Source organism: Pelodiscus sinensis, chromosome 6, assembly GCF_052426305.1.
Source record: "Pelodiscus sinensis isolate ZL-2025 chromosome 6, ASM5242630v1, whole genome shotgun sequence".
NCBI lineage: Eukaryota > Metazoa > Chordata > Testudines > Trionychidae > Pelodiscus > Pelodiscus sinensis.
In genome coordinates, this window is record NC_143057.1 from 98,804,175 (window position 1) to 98,825,519 (window position 21,345).

A 21,345-nucleotide genomic window follows, 5' to 3' on the forward strand; every position below is an offset into this window, starting at 1 on the left:
TTGGCTTCCCTTACTCCTCATAGAATGAGGAACACAAGTCCAGCAGGGGCTGCCCTCAGCATTCCATTTGGGAGTCTACACTAGATCTGCTAAATCAAATGCTAGTAGATCAACCTCTGGAGGTCAATCTTCTCTGTATTATAGACAAGGCCTCAATAAACAATCTAAATTCCAATCAACTAAAGCCTTATTGACAGAATATTTCACAGTTACCTTAAAACTTACCAAAACTTTTATAAAAATCCCTTTTTCTACATCCTGGTGAGTCTACATCAAGAATTTTTAAAAAGGACAAGGAAAAGCAGACAAAGGACAACAACCTTCTGAAAATCTCATGATTTCATGAATATGGTCAGACACATTGGTGCCTGTTTTGTTTGTGGTTTGTGTTGGTTGAACTGGTGAGCTGTTCTTCAACAGATCTTCTGTAAATGTATATTGCATTCCTCTAAAAAAAGCAATACAAACATTACATTTAAAGCATGGAAATTCACTTTATACCACAGTTTGAAATGAGAAAAAAGAAAGAAAAGGAAAGATAAGAATGGGATTTGGATGGGTGATAAATATGTTTGGGAGAAGCATATTGACAAATATCACTATATTCACATTGCCACCCTTACTTTTGTGCTGCTGCTGGTATGGTGCTGTCTTCAGAGCTGGGCACCCAGCCAGCAGCTGCTGCTTTCTACTCTACTTCAAAACTGGGTGAAAGTATATGTTCTTGTGGATTATGCCCCTCCCCACTACAAACACAAAGAAGGGGGTCTTGATCAAATAAGTTTGAGAACCCCAGAGGCTCTGTTCCTCTTGTAGTTCCAGTGTAGTAGAAAGTGTGTGTGTGTGTGTTTTTAGTCACAGCTTCTAGCTAATAGATTTCAGCTGTTAGCACCATTGAGAATTTCTTCCATGAGTAGATATTCCATGGTTAGACAATAGTCTAACAAATTCCTGAATAATTCCTAAAAAGACTACTTTTTTCAATGCTGCCACATGTTAGTTGAGGTTCCCCTAAATAAATGTATTTACTATTAGACTTGTTAAAAAAGATTAAATGTTTTTGTGAGCAATTTATCTTGGAAAACATTAACTAGAAAGGGTGAATCCACAACACTGAGCATCATGGTGCCTATCTTTAAGACTCTTAGAAAATCACAAGAACAAACCTTCATTTTTGTTCTGCATTTTTGTGTTGGGGTTACTGTGCAAATGCTAATTAAGGCTGCTGGAAGCCTGGAGGTGGCTGGAGTTAGCTGTCAGTTGTTGCGGTCAGAGCTGCTGGACCAGTGCTGTGTCAATATGCAGATACTCAACCTGGGACCTGCATGCTCTTTGTGAACTACAATGGCAAAGCATAGTAAGGTAAGTGGTAACACAGTCTCTCACTGGTCTGGATAACTCTGGAATGTCATAAGTCCTTCAGCTTCCCTCCAGTATGCTGATAGCCAGTGGAATAAAAGCAAATGGTGGAGAGGTGAGGCTCTTCCAGCAGAGTGGAGAAAAAAGTAGAGTGGAGAGACCAGTTTCATAGGATTGAACAGAGGAAGTATGAAGCAACGTTAGGGAGGAAGGGCTGATTGGAGACAAGAATCACCTATAGGCTCAAGGGGGACAAAGAGAGCCCCCCATTGAGCCATTCTTCACCATCATCTTCTGAGCAGGAGGATGAAAATAATTTCCCCCTACATTGTGTAAGCTACCACTCTGGCCAAGGGCACCACTACTCACATTAACACCAGCATATAAATTACAGTGTGGGGGTTGGTGATCACCAAGACACAATAGACACTGTACCTCTTGGTCAGGGATTAAAAAGGGGCCTGGCCACTACATGGAGAAGATGGCTGTGGTCACTTGAGCATACTTCTTGAGGGCTGAAGTGTGGGTGTCCCCAGAACTGGTGGAAGAAAGGAAGTAAAAGACAGACAGACTAGTTTGGAACTGAACCACTGCCTAGATAAATGGTGTGAGGAGAAGAGTTTTGTGGAAGATCAGTCTAACTTCAGACTGCAAGCTTCTTTCCAAAGAAGCTTTTTTGGAAGAGATCTTCTAAAAAAAACTTCTTCCAAAAGAGAGCATCCACACTGCCAAAGCTCAACAAAAAAGCAATCTGCTTCTCTGAAAGATAGCGTCCATTCTGTGTGAATGCTATATCACCGTGGTCCCCAACACGGCGCCCGCGGGGGCATTTCCATGCGCCTGCCAGGTGCTTGGGGCTGGCCTGGCCCCGGGCGCTGGGCGGGGGGAGCGCCGGCCCCGGGTGCGCGGCGCTGGCGGGGTACACCGGGCACGCAGCGCATGGCAGTGGGATCGCCGGCCCCGGGCATGCAGCTATGGGGGGGGCAGCCCCCGGGGCGCAAGTGTCCCCGCCCCCTGGCTCCCGGCGGGCGAACAGCCACGCCCCCTGGCACCCGACAACCTGGAAAGGTTGGGGACCACTGCTATATCACATTTAAACTGTGATTACTATGGACGGAATGGCCACCAGGGCATCTATGCTTTTTCCTCTTTTGAAAAAAACTCCTTCTTTGGGCTATGTCTAGACTGCAAGCCTCTTTTGAAAGAGGCTTTTTCGAAAGATACTTTCGAAAAAGCCTCTTTCGAAAGAGCATCTAGACTGCACACAGAACTTTCAAAAAAGCAAGTCGCTTTTTTGGAAAAGCAGCGAGTGAGTCTGGATGCTCTCTTTCTAAAAAGCCCTGTTTACTTTCAAGAATGCTTTTTTTGAAAGAGCGTTTTCGAAAAAAGGTGTTCTTCCTCGTGGAATTAGGTTTACCGCCGTTGAAAGAAAAGCCACATTCTTTCGATTTAATTTCGAAAACGCGGCTGCAATCTAGACACAGGTGAAGTTTTTTTTCGAAAAAACCCTGAGTCTGGACACAGCCTTGGTGTCCACACAGTCCTTTTTCTGAAAAAAGCACTTTCAGAAAAGGCTTCTTCCTCATAGGATGAGGTGTAACAATGGGGCTGTGTCCAGACTCAAGGGTTTTTTTGAAAAAAGTAGCCTTTTTTCGAAAAAACTTCACCTGCGTCTAGACTGCAGCCGCGTTCTTTCGAAATTAAATCGAAAGAACGCGGCTTTTCTTTCGACGGTGGTAAACCTAATTCCACGAGGAAGAACGCCTTCTTTCGAAAGTGCTCTTTTGAAAGAAGGCGTTCTTGAAAGCAAACAGGCTTTTTAGAAAGAGAGCATCCAGACTCACTGGGTGCTTTCTTTCAAAAAAGCGGCTTGCTTTTTCGAAATTCCGCATTCAGTTTAGACGCTCTCTTTCGAAAGAGGCTTGCAGTCTAGACATAGCCTGGCAGAAAAACCCCTCTGTTCTTTCGATTTTCTTTTGAAAGACCACAATAGCAGCATGTTCCGAAAAAACATGCTGGAGCCCTTGGGGTGGGGGTGGGGGCAGGAAGGTGTGAGCCAACCTCTTGCTGGCCGGACTCCCTGCATTCTGAGGGTGCTGCTGGCAACGGGACCAGAACGCCCGGCAGCCTGGGACAGGCAGCTGTAGGGGAGGCTGGGACGTGCGCACGTGCGCCCAGCTGCGGGAAATGCTGCAGCCCCAGGGGGCAGCCCCGTCGGGGCGGGCTTCACTCCCTGGCAGCAGCGAATACTCGCTGGGCCACCTCCCCCGGGAGGAGTCCGCATCCCGCCAGGCCTGAATCCCAAGCAGAGCGCGCCGGGCTGGCGGCGAGTGCCCCGCGGTGCCTGCCCCACACCCGGGACCACGCCCCCGCGCCAGAAGCGTGCGCGTGTGCGCCTTTAAGAGTCTCCGCTCGTCGTCCCACGTGTGTGATCAGCTGACGGTGACGTTGCGGGGAGAGCGCTCCCCTGTTCCTGAAACATCGGGCGCTGCGGGCTCCACGGGGGCTGGGCTGGGCTATCCCGTGAGCCTCGCCAGCCCAGTGCTGGCGGCTGCGGGGAGACGCTGCAGGGCTAGTCCGAGCGGCAGGGGCGGGGCAGCCGCAGTGACAGCCCCAGATTCCCGCCCCCTGCCCAGGGAGGCGGTGCTGGGGGAACCTTCCTGCCTGAGACCCTACCCCACCCTATTGGGATCATCCTGCCGGGAACGGAGCCCCTCCGCGGCAGTAGCAGAGTCCCCCCCCTCCCCCGCCGTCCCCCTTTCCCTCTCGCCGGGACTTTCCTGCCAGCCTCAGAGACCTCACCTCACCCTGCATCCTGGGGACTGTCTGCTCAGCAGCAGTATCAGCGATCACTGCACCACGCCCCTGCACCTTCCAGCCGCTCTTCTGGGGTCTTCCTAGCAGGAATATCTGAGACCTTCCTTATACGCGTCGTAGAGGCTTGTTCCCTCCCTTCCGTACCCCAAAGACTTGCCTGCAGAGAACGTCAGAGACTCGTTAGTAGCAGCAGCCTTCCAACCAAGACTCTTCCTGAATAGCAGCAGACCTCACCTAAAATCATCCGAGAGGAGCAGAGAGCTCCTTGAGACTGCCTAGCAAGAGCAGACCATCTCTATTCACCAGTACATGGATTATCTGGTATGTAGTGGGTGTAAATTGGGAGCACGCCCCCCATCACTCTTTTCTTTCCTATCTTGAACCTTCCTACTAAACTGGTTATAGAATACTCCACTGTATTAATATCGTCTTTCTGACTACAAAATGTTTTAAAGGCTATTGGGTTGGAGGCTGGTGGAACCCTACAGCAAATAAGTAAAAAAGTAATTGAAAACAGTTCTCAGAGCAGTATTACAACACTGGAGAAAGATCACACTTTAACAGGCTTAGAATAGAAGGCTGGGGAAGGGGATAATTCTACACCAGATAAAGTATGCTCTTTCTCCAATGTTGTAAACTAGCTCTGAGGGTGCATTCATGCCTAGGTGTGTGTGCCCTGAGAACTTTTCCATTAAGTCCTTGAATGAGTTCCTGATTGTGAAGTGGGAGTATTTGTCTTGTTCTATCTTGATCAGTCTTATAGAACTATTAAAAGCCAATAAACCAGAACGATTTTGCTAAAGTGCTCTGTAGCCCCACTCATTTGGTTGTTATTAGAACTCTAAAGTTTTGACCTAGGTCACTGTTTTCTTTTTCCCCCTAAATTCATTAGCATAGGAATGAGCTAAATTGTAACCTTGGGCATGACCAGTACTGCATCTGAGTAGTTTAGTATTCACCAGTAACTTTAATGTTTCTTAATGAACGTTGCCCTTATTTGTCCGCAGAGATTGTATCACAGGTGTGTACTTCAGGCCAGGGTGGTAGTTAAAAGTTTTCATACTCCAATGTGTGGGCCACTACCAAATACACTGAATGGCTATGCTATGTAGTGAACTGAATATTCAAATTTTAACGTGATTCCATTTTACCTGAGTTCTTTACGTTTAAAATGAGAGACTAATGAAAACTTCCAGTTAAGCTCAAAGTATTATGTTTTTTCTTCTTGTTCAGTAGTAAACACTTAAAATAAAAGGCAAATCCCTTCTTGCCATCCCCATCTAGTAAAGGGTTGTTCATATCCTGTGTGATGAAGTAGGTTTTTTTCCCCCCCTTGGAATTTGAAGCTCTGATCTTTTATGTCGTTCTTTCTTACACGGACCATTGTGATTTTTAGGGCAGGTCTATACTAACCCAGAAGGTCGGCTTAAGATAAACTGCAGCTACGTAAATAACATGGCTGGAGTTGACTTACCTATGCTGAATTTCTCCAGAATCCCCACGGTGGGAGCTTGACAGGAGAAACTCTCCCATCGACTTCCCTTACTCCAGTAGTGAGAAGTACCATGGTTGATTGGGGCACCTTCAGCAGTCAGCTTAGCGAGTTCTTATTAGACTCGCTAAATCGAACGCTGAATGATTGACCTCTTCAGTAGGGATGTTAAATATTGGTTAATTGAATAGTCGAGTAACCTCATGAATTTTTATTGGGTGGGGTTGGCAGCCAGTGCAATCCAGCCTAGGGTTGTAATAGTGTAATCCATTAACCGATAAGAAAAAGCTTATAGGTTAGTGCTATAGATTACATGCATTTCTCTCCCCTCTCCCTCTTTTCCCCCCTGTCGTCCTCCCATCCCTGCACCGACAGTAAACTTATTAACAGGCTAGTTCCAGCTTGCACCAGGTCTGGGACCTATCCTTAAAGTGTATTAGGAGCCAGGCAGGCAGCACTGGGTCCAGAAGCTCAGACCCCTCCCCAGAAAGGGGCTGTTGTATCGGAGGCAGCAGTGCGGGGTGACAGGCAGCCAGTCCGTGAGGGGAGCTGGTTTTTAAACATCCCTAATCCACCCCACTCCCGAGGAGTCCCCTGCCACTCCATGCTGCTGTGTCTTTATCAGAAGCTCCAGGCAGAAGCTGGTCCATGAGGGGAGCCAGTTTAAAAATCAGCTTCCCTTGTGGCCTGGCTGCCTATCACTCCGTGCTGTTGCCTCTGATACAAGGGTGGCTCTGTCCGTGGTGTGTCTGAGCTCCTGGACTGGGCATGAGGCTGAAACCGAGGAGGTAGGCAGGCAGCCCGGCTAATGCAACAAATGCAGAGCTGCAGTGGGGGTAGGTCTGGGACCTGTCACAAGCCAGGACTGAGACAGGCTACTGGCTAGCTTGCTAAAAATGTACTGGGGTGGGAGGAATGTGTGTCATCTATAGCATTAACCTATTAAAATTTGTGCTTATTGGTTAATTGACTACACTATCACATCCCTGCTCTTCAGCATGGATCCTCCTTTTAATAAACATGACCTACGAGATTGTCTTATTAGATAGTGGGCAAGATACCTCTCTTCTTTGTGTTGCAAGATTTTACCATTGAAATGAAAGCAGTTGTAACAGCTGACCTGATTCCCCCTCCCCCCTTCCCCCCCCTTCCCGCAGATGGGGAAAGAGACACAATATTTTCAACACTTACCTGAATGTTGGGTTTGAATACAGGCATCTTGGATTTATTTTTGGAGTAGAAATGCTTTATTTGAAAATGTCATGCCTATAACTTGTATGTTAGGCTTGAGTCAGGGAGGGAGACCTTTGTATAAATGAAATGGTAGTTTTTTCTTTAAGAAAATAGTTAATGGAATACTGGCAGTGAACTTGCAGTGTCTCAAATGCAGCCTTACTGTGGCTTCTCAAGATCCTGGAGCAGTTTGTTTTCTTCTATCAAGTTAGCTAGTTTCAGAACTGAACATATCTCATGTACTGTTCACAGCGAAAGTTAACCTGCATGACTGCGATGGAAATTCTGGGGAACATGCATCATTGTGAGATTTCAACATTCATTAAATTTATCAAACTGGTAGAGTTGTGAGGGGAGATGCTTTTAAAGAAATGAAATATAAATGTACTCTTATGCCTTTTTTCTAATTGTTAGGCAACAAGCCTGATCTCAGTGGTACTCAGTCTTTCCAGACTACTGTACCCCTTTCAAGAATGAGACGTCTTGTGTACTTCCAAATTTCACCTCAATTAAAAATGGCTTACTTAGAAAATTAAACAGAAAAATACAAAGTCACAGAATACTGAAAAAATGCTGTCCTTCTCATTTTTACTACACAATTAAAAAATAAATCAATTGGAATAAAATATTGTACTTACATTTCATTGTTTAGTATATAAATCCATATAAACAAATCATTGTTTATATGAAATTTTAGTTAGTACTGCCTTCACTAGTGATTGTTATGTAATCTCTTTTAAAACTAGGTAAATATCTGGATGAGTTTATGTACCCAGTAGAAGAGCTCTGCATAACTCCACTGATACACGTACTCCTTGTTGAGGATCACTGGCCTAGCTGTTCCCTTTGTCCATTCGTGACTTCATTCCTTCTTTCAAATCGCCCAGCATGCTTGGAACGATATTTAGTTTGGAATGATGTTTCACTTATTATATGACAAACTTCTTTGCTTTCTCTCTTTAAGAAAAGTCTTTTGTATGCCTATTATGTGAAGTGTTCCCATAGGTTTTTGTTCCGTTTGTACAGCCCTGGAAATCCACTTTGTATTTGTGGATTTGGGTATCTGCAGCTTATTTTTGTGCATATGGATGCAGATACTAATTTGGTATCCGTATAGGGCATTTGGCGCTGTTACAGCAAGTATTTTTTTGGAATGTAGCCTTTTCAAGATACAACTTCATCTCAATTCATCTGATGTACAGTGCCTTGTATATTTGCTACACTATATGAAACGTGAGGGTTTGGACTACACATCCCAACTTCAATCAGGTTGGGTTTATTGTAGGTGTGGAGAGCTTAGTTCATAGCTCAAATCTAAAGGCTGATCCAGTGTTGACATGGGCCAGTGTCTAAGCTGCCTTTCTTTAGGACCAGAGGACTACTGATGTGACCATACATTTTCACAGCAAGGAAAAAAGCCATCCCCCTTTTCTTCAAGTGAGAATAGTTGTACCGTACTATTCAGTATTCACAGTTTCAAACAAATAGTTATACAAAAAAAAAAAAAGCAATAAAAATGTTGAATTTGTGCCCATATCTGTATGAAACTCAAATAAGAAAAAATTATCTCTGGCAGTTACAGTATATTGCTTTTGGGTGCATACACTGTATCCTTTTAAACTGGGTGTTCATTTTCTTCCTCCCAAAAAACTTGAGCATTGAGATAGTTTTACTGACAACTTATTTCTTAGCTTTATCTGTTCTGCTTCTTCTCTGTGAAATAGCCTATGAATGGTAGTTCATAGGCATGGCCTTTGGTAAGGAACAATGGTTCAGGAAACATTCACAATCTGCTCCAATAAAACACATGGGTGATCAGTTAGGTGAGAATTTTCATATCTCACTTCATCAGCCTGGAGGACAGAGGCTCATTGCACTGTGTAAGAATAGAGACTATTGCTATTTGGTATGCAGGAATGGCATTGGTTGCTTATATTGTATCCAACTTTAGATGCTAACCACAGCGTGACTTTCATAGAGTGGCCAGAGAAAAGGAAGAGGTAAGTGGCTGAAATGGTGACAGCAAAATGGGAAAGCATACTGGGTGGAGGTAAGGAGTATTGGATAAGATAGGGGAAGCTACTGCAGGCTCCCTCTTACCCATCAACAGCCTTCTTGAAGGCTTTCTTCCCATGGGTGCATCTACACAGCAGGGCTTAGCTCAATTTGCAGAGTTTATTTTGAGTTATGTTAATTCAGTAGTTTATTTCAAAATTGGGAGTGTCTACACAGGGCTTACTTCAAAATAGAGCACTCTTGCTCTGACTTCCCTTACTCCTCATACAGTGAGGGTTGTAGGAGTTAAGAAGTCTTCCAGCTGGAGTCTTCATCTACACAGCAGGCAGCTATTTTGAAATACTAAGTTATTTCAAGGTAATGCTGGTTATTTTAATATATGGAGATATACCTATCTCATAGAGCTGGAAGGGACCTTCAGAGGTCATCAAGTCCAGGCCTCTGCAGTCAGGCAGGACCAAGTTCCATCCCTGACATTTGCCCAAGATCCTTAAATGACCTTCTCAAGGATTGAGCTCACAACCCTGGGTTTAGCAGGCCAATGCTCAAACCACTGAACTACAATGTTGCTGTACCCAAGATCTTATAATGGAGGCCATACACATTATAGACCCTACTTTTGATTGGAGCCTCTCAAGTTTGGCTTCAAATGGCCTGATCCCAAGAAGTCTAAGTGTTTGCAACACCCTTCAACTTCAGCAGGGAATTGTGGATACTCAAGCATTGCTTAGGATTAGACTTGAAATTAGCTTTGACCCCTGGCCTGAGTTTCTCTTTCTGCACTTCTGTTCTACTACTGGCTTAGAACCTGATCTTGCTCCATGGTCCCTGTAGCACCAAACACTGTTACTAATTGATTCCTTACTACAGTTTCCTTTCAGGAATTAGGTATCCTGTACTTTGTTCCCAGTTCAGGTTTGTTTCATTCCTTAAGAAGGTGGGAGCCTGGTGTTTAATTTAACATCTTTGGGCTTGATCTACACACTCCCCTTCGTGCTCCCCCCCCCCCCTTTAAGCAAACAAACTGGTCTGGTTTTTTTGCTGGGAGCATCATATTTTTAAGCAAGTTACACCTGTACATTTCCTAATGTGGAGCTATTTATTGCTATTTCTCTTCCCATCTCAGAATAAACTACTGTAAGACCCTATGTTATGCTGCTTTATATTGGTTGTTACATCAGTAAAACTTCTGTATGTGGGTAGTCCTTTGGTGGATCTTACTATACTTTCTTGTTGTCTTGCATCTGGAGCTTTCACTGGTGTAAGTAAAGAAGTCTAATGCAAATTTAGGTTTGTGGTGTTTGATGTATGTTCAGTGCTCTATGGTTCAAGCAGGAAATTATGCACAAGCCACACCTTGTGAAAAGTGTGGATTCAGACCAGACTTCTCATTTAGTTTTAAGCTGTTCTGGAAAGCTTGTAGCATGAAACTGCACCACTTTGACTCTCACATTTATAACTTACAGTGCAATGCTTAGACTGCTAAGGAGCCTTTCATTGAAACTTCCTTAATGACATGCATGACTTATACTGCATACTTAATGGTTTCCTTTTAACGAAAAACACCTGTCTGATGCTTTTACTGCATTCGCATATGGTGAAAGCTACTTTGTCAAGTGGAGCAACTTCATCAAAGTGATTTAACACATGATTTTTCAGGGAAATTATACAAATGTAGATTGGAAGGGAGCACAGTATGTAATCTATTTCAGTCCTCTGCATTATGGCAGAACTAAGTATTATCTTGACCATCTCTGGTAGGTGTTTGTCTAACCTGTTCTTAAAAATGGAGATTCCACAATCTCCCTAAGTTACTCTGATAGGAAGTTTTCCCTAATGTCTAACCTAAATCTCCCTTGCTGCAATTTAAGACTATTATTTGTATCAATGGCAGTGGAAACAATTTAGCACTCTCCTCTTTATATAACAACCTTTTGCGTAACAGCCTTTTGTGTAATTGCAGACTGTTATGTTTCCCCCTCAAACTTCTCTTGATCAGATTTAAAAGTTTACCCTCATTCAGATTTAAATCAGTATGTGACACTAATTTGGAAACTGTCCTATTATAACCATTGATTAAAATTTATAATAAAATAAATTCAAATGCTGTTAGTGAACCTTATTTGGGTTTTGTAAAACTGTTATTCTCCCCGCCTCTTCCTCCAGAGTCCCTGGGGGTGGGAGGGGGTGTGTGTGTGTGTGTGTGTGTGTGTGTGTGTGTGTGTGTGTGTGTGTGTGTTAAAAAAACAAAAATAGTTAAGCAGATCACATCATCTTGATCATATGGATAGTCCCATTGACTTTAAGTTTGCGTGCAAGTGTTTGTAGCATCAAGGGCTAAAGTATTTTTATTAAATTTGTCTTAGTGGCATAACATCTTTGCCATATTAAACATATTTACTTCACTGTTAACAGTTTTGCTGCTCCTAGCATGGATAGCTGAGACAGGAGCGGACAGGTCAGTGTCCTAGGGTAGTCTTCCAACCCTTCACTGCAAAACACCCAAACTCCACTGCTGTCAGATGAGATGAAGGGGAGGATGCCCTCAATAATCCCCACTACGGATAAGTACACAGCCCTCTCCCTACTACTCCTTGCAATCCTGATTCTGAGGAAGGGAAAACCTTCCCAAAGCACATCTACTGAACCTCAGTCCCAGTGGGCCCCCCCACATTCTCCTCTATACATGCTATCCTTGCTGATCTGTCAGGCAAAGCAGTAGATAGGTTTTGTGCCCTGGAGCTGAGCTGAAGGGCCAGGTTTGGGAAGGGAGTGGAAAGATGTAGTTTGTAGGGGAGGGAGGATACTCCTACATGCAGCCTCAATCTCTGCCCCTGCCAGCAGACCACCTTGGAAAGTGGGGTGTGGGGAGGCATCTTTGGGCTATTGCCTACTGTTTGAGAGTCTGGTTTTAAATAGCTACTAAGCCAGTAGAGAACAATCCCTCTTAAGCAAACTATGCAATCATGGGATAAGAGCCTTCTGGGAGGGACCTGGGTAGAGGTTTTCTGAAGTCCAAGTACACTATATCCATTAGATCATTCTTGTCCATGGGTTTGTTTACCCTCTCCAATAATTCTCATAGATCAATGAGAAATGACTTCCTTTTACAAAAGCTGTGTAAATTTGTCCCCCAACAAATGTGGCTGTATTCTGTTCTTCACTATAATTTCAATCAATTTGCCTAGGAAGTTAGGCTGATTGCTCTGTAACCGTCAGGGCTGCACTTAGACTCTGGGGGGGGGAAAAATTGGCATCACATTAGTTACTCTCTAGTCATCTGGTATGTAAGCACGTTTAAGTGATAGCAGAGCTAGTAAGTCACCTATTTCATATTCAAGTTCACAACTCTTGGATGATTACTGTCTAATACATTGATCTTGGTGACTTAACCATTTAATTTATTCCAAAACCTCTTCAATTGACACCTCAGTCTGAGACCGTTCCTCAGACTTGTCATCTAAAAAGAATAGCTGAGGTCTGGACTGAGGAAGATTCTCTCCACAGTGAAGACCGATGTGAAGAATTAATTTAGTTTCTCTAACAGCCTTGCCGTCTTTGAGTGTTCCTTTTATCACCTTGATCATTCAGTGGCCTGTTGGTTGTTTGGCAGGCTTCCTTTTCTGACAGACTTAAACTTCTTTTCTATTACAGTTGAACCTTTCTAAATCAGGATTCCGTAGCTTGTCAACAGTGGTCTGCTAGAACCATGGACGTTGCAAGACTAGAGAGTCCTGGTGGAGGGCTGATGCTTGGGATCCCTGTGGGGCTGCCTGGAAGGGCTCAGGAGCCCATGGGGTGGCAGCAAGGATGCCTGGCAGGACCAGTGCTGGGATGGGATGGAGGCAGAAATAACCTCCCCTTGTCTGGCAAAATCCCTCATGTAGGACCAGTCAGGTCCCGAGGGTGCTTGCTGGACCAGGGAAGTCCAACCTATAGTTTGTGTCTCTTGCTAGTTGCTCTTCAAATTCCTTTTTGGCCTGCCAAGTTATCCTTGGCATAATTGAACTGACGGCCTGTGTATTCTGCAGAATGACTGGTGATGTGTCTCCAACTTTTTGTGGTAGTCCTGCAACTTAAATTTAGTGTTAAGTTGTCTTGTGGTTGAACCAGCTAAAAATCTCATGCAAAATGTTTTTTAGTGAGGAAAAACAGCTAGAAGAATATTGTTGTTCTCTGATTCATCTACTCAGTACTCTTTTATAATGATTATAGTTCAAAGAACTTCCCTAGTTCCTGTCTGGATATTGTTGGTGTTCCATTAATCCCATTTTGCCATATTTCAAAATTTTAGTTTTTTTAACTATTGTATTTCAGTAGAGGAGCATCTCTAAATGGATTTAAAAAGCCCTATGAAGATGTGAGTGCACTACCAGCAAAGGAAAACATGACCCTAGTACTTTATTTCTCATTAAAGGAGAATTACACACAGAACTGTAGGCATTAAATGGGAAATATTAGTGGAATATGCTTATGTATGTCCTTGCATGGAAAGAAAAATCTTCTTGGAACTGTAACCTCAAATTTGATGCGCATGCTAACAACATTTTACGTTTAAAAACAGGCAGTGGAGGTTTTCTGTAATTCTGACCAAACTATGGATTTCAACCATCGGGGCGGTGGGGCTACAGCTACAGAGGGTGTGTTTGTGTGTCAGATCTCTGGGTATGGGTATCAAGACTTCTGGCAGGAAGTTCGGGGGGAGCGGAGGGGGAAACTCTACTCCCACTTTCAGGTAGGGATTGGGGCTTTAGACTGAGGGGAATTCTGCATTTAGGGCTTCGGCCTTGTGGTAGGCACTGAAGCTCTGGGCTTTAGCTCCACAGCTCTGCTCCCAGTTTCAGTCCAGAATCAGGGCCTTGTTGAAATCATGAACCCCGGTGCTAAAGCCCCAGGCTGTACAGTATTTGCTGCTGTTCTTTCTTCTTTGTCTCTACTACTGCCTGATTGAACCCAGGTTCAAAGGGTGTCTGACCAGTAGTTTCATAACTCTGGTGTTTTGTGACTTTTAGAGTCTTCTGTACTGCAGATGGCAATTTGTTAGTTTACATCATTCACCCCCATCTTTCAAGAGGATGCTAACTTAATCTTTCACTGTGACATGGGAAAAAGTCTGCCTGTTAGACTTGATAATGGGAGCATTAGCTTATCGTATCACTGGGCCAGTAATACCTTGTCAGTTTCAAAATTCCAGCAATGGCAACATAGTTTTGTATTTCTTTCCCCTTCAGTGGGCATGTGTAAGCTAGTTTACACAAGCCACATTCATGCTCTTACTTGTCCTGTTGCAGTTGCATTCTGAAACTATCCACCCTGTTACAGAACAATTTGAGAACAATTTAAGCACATGCTTCACATTCATTAATGCTATGTACACAGACTAAAATTTTACAGTAACATGGCATATTAGAATAAAAATATAATCTTGGTTAATGTTTATATTGAAATGTTTAAACTGCCCCTCCAATGTCAATTCAGTTTGTAACAAAATGCTTTCTTCTGTTTTTGTATCACAGTATATCCACCATCAGTATTGAGTCTGAGTAGTGAAGAGGAAAATTTCTCATTACAAAAATTTAAACTTAGTATGGTGAAATCAGATTAAAAAAGATCATTTTTAATATGAACAGACATCCAAGGTTAGCTATACTCTCTAAATTGTAAACAATTATACAAAAACATAGAGAGCCTGTCAACTTAAATCATAAGTTGTAAGTAACAACATTTTCCTATTACTAATAACATCTTAGGTTACCAGAAGTGAGAGAGGTTTAAAAAATATCAAGTTTACTTTTCACTAGTTATCTCTCTATTTCAGGTTGGGCAAATAGTTTAGCTTTCACTTTCAGATTCTCTGACCTGCTCAATTTGACTTGGATTTTATGAGGGAAATGTTGTTAAACCTATTTCAATAAAGAAGTTACTACATTTTTTTAAGAGTTGCTGTCCCAAGATTTTAATTTTTGTGAAAAATCATTTGCCCATTGAATTGTAAATTGTGTGTGTATAATTTGCTCCTAACTCTAAAAGTATTTGGAAAGCAGGAAGTACAGGTTGAACGTTTCTAGTCTGGCCCCCTTGGAACCTGAGTGGTGCTGAACCAGAGAATTTGCCAGACCATGGGAGGTCAGTATTGTCTATCAGCATTACCAACATTCCCACTGCTTACTGGGTACTTAGGAGACAATTACCTCTAATTTACTCCTAAATAACAGTACATAACACTGAGAGCCAGGGCTGGTGCCTGTAAACAAACTTCATGGGACTGTGGGAAACTTGACCACACCCAGGAGAAGTGGATATCTGGCTAACTAAACTCAGGCCGGTCTACAGATATTACTGGACCAGAGAATGCCAGATTAGAGAGGTTCAACCTATACTAAATTCTGATTCTGTTGTGGTATGTAACCATTGTGATTCTTTTTCCCTGTGCTCCTGCTGTTCATTTTCCCTATTGCCTTGAAAAAATTAGGGATGACAGAGAGTTGATGGCACTACATAATTTACTGGCTGCTTCTGCAAATCCTATATGGGGATTCCATAATGCCATCATTGGCAAAGCAGATGGAACCATAATTGCTCCATTGATGATGTTTTGAGGTCTGTGGCTTCCAGACATTCTCAGAGAAATGTTCATTCATTACAAGTCCCAAATCACAATGTCAGCCACATTAATGTAATGGGAGCCATTTTGTTCACTTGTTTAAACTGCAATATTTTTAGCATATGAACTAACACTGTGAACTCCTGTGCATTGGAATCACCCAAAGTGTAAAACTGGTAGCTTGTAACTATTGTTTCCCAGAGTATGAAAAAGATCTCTTTGAAAAATTCATTTAAAAGGGGTGTGTGTGTGAGATGAATTTCAAATGCATTGATGCGTGGGTCAGTATATTTAATTACATATACAAATGATCAAATTTGAAGGGCAGGGGTCTTAAAGAGGAGACATAGGTTGTTATTTTTGGACTTCTTTATGTGATGTATAAAGGTGGCTTGAACAGGCATTTTTTGTGTGGTTTATTATTAGTTTATATTTAGGCTGTGTATGTCCAGTCTACTATAAATGACCATAGACCTAACAGAGGTATGGCATTGCAATAGATTGGAAACAGAGCTCTTTGAAGGGCTTTAAGATCAACTTTTGCACAAATGCCCATGAAATAGTAGTGAAGAAAGAGCTTCCTTTTTACAAATTCATAATACTAATCCTTTAATGTATTACAGAGTTTGAAACTGAAATTCAGAAAAGATAAGAATAGAAATGTAAGAACTATTAAAAAAAATTGGGAGGAGGAAGGGCCCCAGTACCCAGGTAAAAACCTTCTTATGCCTCCTTCGCATATCATAAAGTCAAAAAGGGCTTAGACATTCTGTGATTAAAAATCTCTCTTGCAGACTATATCAACCTAATTTATTTTTAAAAAGGGCAGATTTTCTTGTTTCTCAAATTTAAACATTTGGTTTCCCACTAAGTAAAGTTCTTGGTGATAGATCTCATTTGCTGTTTGTAGAATTGGCATTTACATGGTAAGCAAACATTAAAACTAAATAAATAGCTTCTGTTAATGTTTGTCCATTAGGTAAAATAAAACATTAAGGCATTTCAAAGCAGGATTCACAAAAGGACCTTGTTTGTCTAAACAGGCAACAGCATTGCTTATACTGGGGGTAGGGAACCTCAGGCCTGAGGACTGCATCCGGTCTCTGGCTTGCTTGGATCCAGCTCCTGAGGCTCAGGGCCTCCCCAGTATTGAGGAGCCCATGTTGGTGCTCCAGCTCCTCTAATGCCTCACTGCGGGAATGGAACACCCAAAATCTACTAGGCTGGGCTTCCCTAGACTCTGGTGTGGGAGGAGAATGTGAGGAGTGTCTTTCTCCTTCTCAGTCAGAGGCCACATCAATGAGGTTTTTTGTTGTTGTTGTTGCTTGCCACTTGTATGTGGCCCCTGACTAATTTTTCTGTGGGTTAGTGGCCTCTGACCCAAAAACAAGGTTCCCCACCACTGGCTATACAGTCAAAGCATTATTAAATGTTCAAGAGAATAATAAAGTGCTTTCCATTCTGAGTTTTTGATTCTTTTAAACAATAATGCAGAGGAACTTATATAGAAGAGATTATTTAAATCATGATTTTTTTTTCATCTACAACAGTTGCTGAGATTCCTGGTAAACCATAGTTAACTAAAGTTTGTATAAATTGACTTTTCATCTGCACAATCATTTGTGAAAAATAATGGAAATGTGTACTTCTGTATATTTTTATATACAAATATGTACCTTAGTCCACAGTACCCAATACTTTTAAAACATGAAATGAATTAAACCTCCTAACTTCCCAGTGAAGATATGAGAGATGCACATTAGCCTTATCAGTGCTAAACGATTTTTTCCTCACCATTGTTATCCCAGTATAGCACAACTGGTAGCAATGGTGCGTGGAATATTGATGAGGTACCACTGGTATTTTAACCATTGGTTTTGAACTGGTTTGTTACAGACAAATACATTGTAGTTCCTTGGACCTCATCTGTGTTAGGGTTCTGTATTACTGCCTCTGGTCTTTCTTTTTGGAAAGAAGCTTAGTGTGTGTGCAGCCTAATGGGATGGAAAGTAGCAACTATTAAATAGTTCACAGGAATGTTTGGCCACGATCTCTGACAAAAAGTGAAGACCACTGTGTCTCAAATAGTAATTTAGGTAGGTAAAATTGTTTGAATTACAATCTTACTGGGACCCCAACTGTAAGATCATCAGGGCTTGTTTTACTTTACAGAGTTGTTTAGCATTGTTAGCTATTCAGGGTTTACACATAACTAGCTGACCTGGTACTGAATACTGCACTGACCCATTGCTTGTGTCCAGTATTGTGTCTGTTAACTTGGGCATAAGTTTGATGTAACAGAAGACTATAGTACAGACAAATCCTTGGAATGGAAAGCATTACCTACTGAATCATTAGCATCATTGGCTGAGCCTGTGATCTGTGGAATGCTTCTCTGCACATACTGATCTGGCTTGATCCTGCTTAGCTTATGAGATCGGACAGGATTACAGGACACAATTTGTAATGGTTGTAAAGTATAGCAAGCCACCCATCACCTCTTTAGAAAGATTATACTTATCTGTCCTGTTGCCTTAGAATCAGCCAAGGCATAAGCCCAGGCAAAGGGTGAACTGAAGCAGCACTGAGGCTTGTTTAATCTTAGCTAGCTGTACAGATTCTTAATGGTATAGCAATACTCACATAAACATCACATTCATGCTGGCAGTTTAGTGGCGGGCTGCAAGCATGGCGGGAGTTAGTTTTGATTTCACAGGTGGCTGAAGCAGGCCAGGCGACAGCTTCCCGGAGATTGGCCAGGAGGTAACTGGAGTCCCTTCAGACCCACAGGAGGGCTATGCTGCTTTTGGTTCTGAGACATGTTTTCCGAGAAGAAGTCCCATCTGCTGCCTGTCACATCAACTTATGCACTTTGCAGGATCTTTCCTTATGGCCATAAAAGGAAACTTCGTCACACTTCCTCATGCACTTTATACATTGACAGGTTACGTATTCATAAGCATGAATACAATTGGTTTTATTCAGGCAATGTGATTTTAACAAGCATCTAACATTATGGAGACTTCCACAGCTACTAAGCATAATGGGGAAACTTGTTCAAACTACAGCTGACAGAGCAAATGGGGGAGGAAGGCTGCGTCTGGCTACATGTCCAAATTAAAATAATTTGAACAAACATCCACATGATGTATGGATGGATATATGCAGATGCAGCTTCTTGATTTAGTGCAAATGCAAACTATCAGTTAAATGGCTATAGATAAGTCAGTGCACCACTAGGTAGAATAAGCTGCCTTTTCAGTAAAGGTGTTGCACATCCCAAGTGCTCTATCGGATACCATAGCTTTTAACTTTATTTTGTGTGTGTGTGTGGCTTTTTTTTTTTAGTACTATATATCCTTTAGAGTTAACCCAAACTAAACAGCTTGTTGATGCTTAAAAATAGTGCCTTCTGAATCCAAGCAGCGTAGTTACTACTTGTCCTGCATTTTTATTCCCTTCCCCCAGAGTTCAGACTGAGAGGAGTTCACAGGCAAGTCCCCTCTTTTGGGTGTGGGGGGAGCAATCAACATAGACTTTGTCCTTTGTTTCACACTGCTTCATTTGTTTTCAGTGGTACTTTGGGGAAGCATGACCAGTACTCTACGCTAATTAATGCTTCTTTCCTTTTTGAGTTGCACAATTACAGAGGTTTGCACTCAATATAACTTTATACCATGGGCTCCGGCTGTTACAAGTGAGGTTAAATGCAGTGCTGCATCCTAAAAGCATTCCATTAAGGCTGAGTGCTAAACATATTCTCAGCTTATCAGCTTTAACCATGCTAACCCACAGGTGAGCCTGAGTGGTTTCCAGCTATGCATTTTTTTCATGGGCGGCTGGTGAAAGCCGAGCTGGGGAAGGTGAGCACCAGCTCTGCCCTGCCCAAAGCCCTGCCCCTGGAGTATAGCCCGCCCACCCCAGCCTGATCTTTCCTGGCCAGGTGGAAAGCCACTGGGGCTGCCGTGCTGAATCCCTGCCCCATCCCTTCCTGGCGGCCAGGGGAAGCCGGGCTGCTGGGCTGTGGCTTCTCTCCCAGGCAGCAGCCCCGGCTCTCCGCAGTTGGGTGTGTGGGAAGTTCTGGGAGGGCTATGCCTTCTCCTGCCTACATTACTGGCTGCTCATGCATTTGTTAGTGTCTCATTGAGGGTTAGGGGCTTGGCGTAAGTGGGCACCTGGTCTGCCAGCATCAGAGCTACCTCAAAATTTATGGAAGTACAAAATTAAATGGAGGCCACGAGGGAGGAACATAGGGAAGAATATGATAGGACAGGCTTCAAAAAGGTCCAGAGTAGTAAAGGGGAGATTTCAGGAGAGGAAAAGGACACTTATGTTAAGTAGTCTCACAGTGGAAAAGAGCTTTAGGGAACTGTGTGTGTCAGGTTGGCCCATACTGGGAACTCTTGGTATATAGTATTTCTCATTTAAGGATGCTAAAATGCAGATTAGGGAGGTTAAATAGTGATTAATTGAATAATCATTTAACCTCATACATTCTTATAGGTTACTCGAATACTCTATAGTGCCCAGGGGCAGGGCAAGCAGCTAGTGTACTCTGGCCTCATTGCCGAGGAGCCCCCTTTCGCACTACGCTGCTGCTTCTGTGTCAGAGGCAGCAGCGTGGGGTGCCAGGCGGGAGCTCGTCTGTGAAGGGAGCCAGTTTTAAAACTAGCTGCCCTCACTGACCAGTTGCCTGTTGCCCTGTGCTGTGGCCTTAGATTCAGAAGCAGCAGCACAGGGTGTCAGCAGCCCCTGTCCACTGTAGGGGATCTGAGCTCCAGGATCCAGCATGAGCCGGGCTGCCAGCTCACCTGCTTCCTAATACACTTTAAATGCAGGGCGACAGCAGGGGTAGGTCCCGGATATGGCACAAGCTGGAGCTGAGCTGGACTCCTGGCCAGACTACTAAACAGTTTACGGGGGGGGGGGGGGGGGGGGGGAAATGTGTGTAGTCTGTAGTATTAAGCATATAACCTTATTAGCTTTTGCTTATCAGTTAATTGACTATACTATTGCATCCCTAATGTGGATACTCAGCTAATTGAGTATGTCAAGGCTGTTCCCCACTCTGGCATGATGAATGCAGAAGTTGGAGACCTGTAAGAGCACTCCAAAACCTTGCCTCTACAGTCTCTGATACAAAAACTTTCCCCCACAAAATCCTAATATCAATACCAGTTAATTGGAAAATACCAATCTTTTATTACCAAAACAAAACTGTAGCTGCAAGCATAGTAGACTGGCTAGATGGAAAGAACCACCATTTGATATAGATACTCAGGGAGAACCCTTGGCTGTAAGGCTTAGTTACAAAAGATTGAAAAAAAAAAAAAAACCTGTTAGCAAGCTCAGACATTATTTCCAACCCCCCAAAACAAGGAAAACAATAAACCCTGATGGAGTATCTCAACTTTTCCCTACTTACACATTTTAAGAAGTCTGTTCCTGGAGAGAGAAGCATCTCCCATCTCTCTCAATACCTGGGAGAAACTGCTCTGATCTCAAAGAAGAGAGAGAAAAGCCCCTTTCTTCCAGTTGGAAATTCCTACACGCAATTGCACGTCTGACACCTTGGCTAAGAACATAGGCTCCTTAGTCACCAGGTGTTGGTCAGCACTCCTGATTATGACAGAGTAGTTGATGGAAATTCCATTAGTTGATAAAGCCCTCACTGTGGCTCTGCGGTTTAAATGTAGTAGGAGCTACCTTTAAACTGCAGTCATAGCAGGGTTAGCAAAACAATCCCTGCTTGTGATGCCCTGGGAGCTAATCCCAATGTGGCTCTGCCTTTCTAAAATATAGTAAGAGCTGCCAGGCTCTAACT

The 21,345-nt window shown here is 43.1% G+C and overlaps 1 protein-coding gene across 6 annotated transcripts in view; it reads left to right on the forward strand.

Annotated features, from left to right (window-relative positions):
- The first annotated feature begins 3,762 nt into the window (after positions 1-3,762).
- ARL15 (ARF like GTPase 15) overlaps positions 3,763-21,345 on the forward strand; it is a 299,893-nt gene continuing 282,310 nt past the window's right edge. For 2 of the 6 annotated variants that reach the window (XR_012904918.2, XM_075932475.2), the window contains exon 1: positions 3,763-4,497. Coding sequence is in view for 5 of the 6 variants with exons in the window: in XM_075932475.2 (XP_075788590.1) it covers positions 4,486-4,497 (12 nt within the window). In the remaining variant the exon portion in view is untranslated. The remainder of the gene's footprint in view (positions 4,498-21,345) is intronic. The other 4 variants (XM_075932471.2, XM_089779394.1, XM_006139539.5 and 1 more) reach the window with 4 other exon arrangements.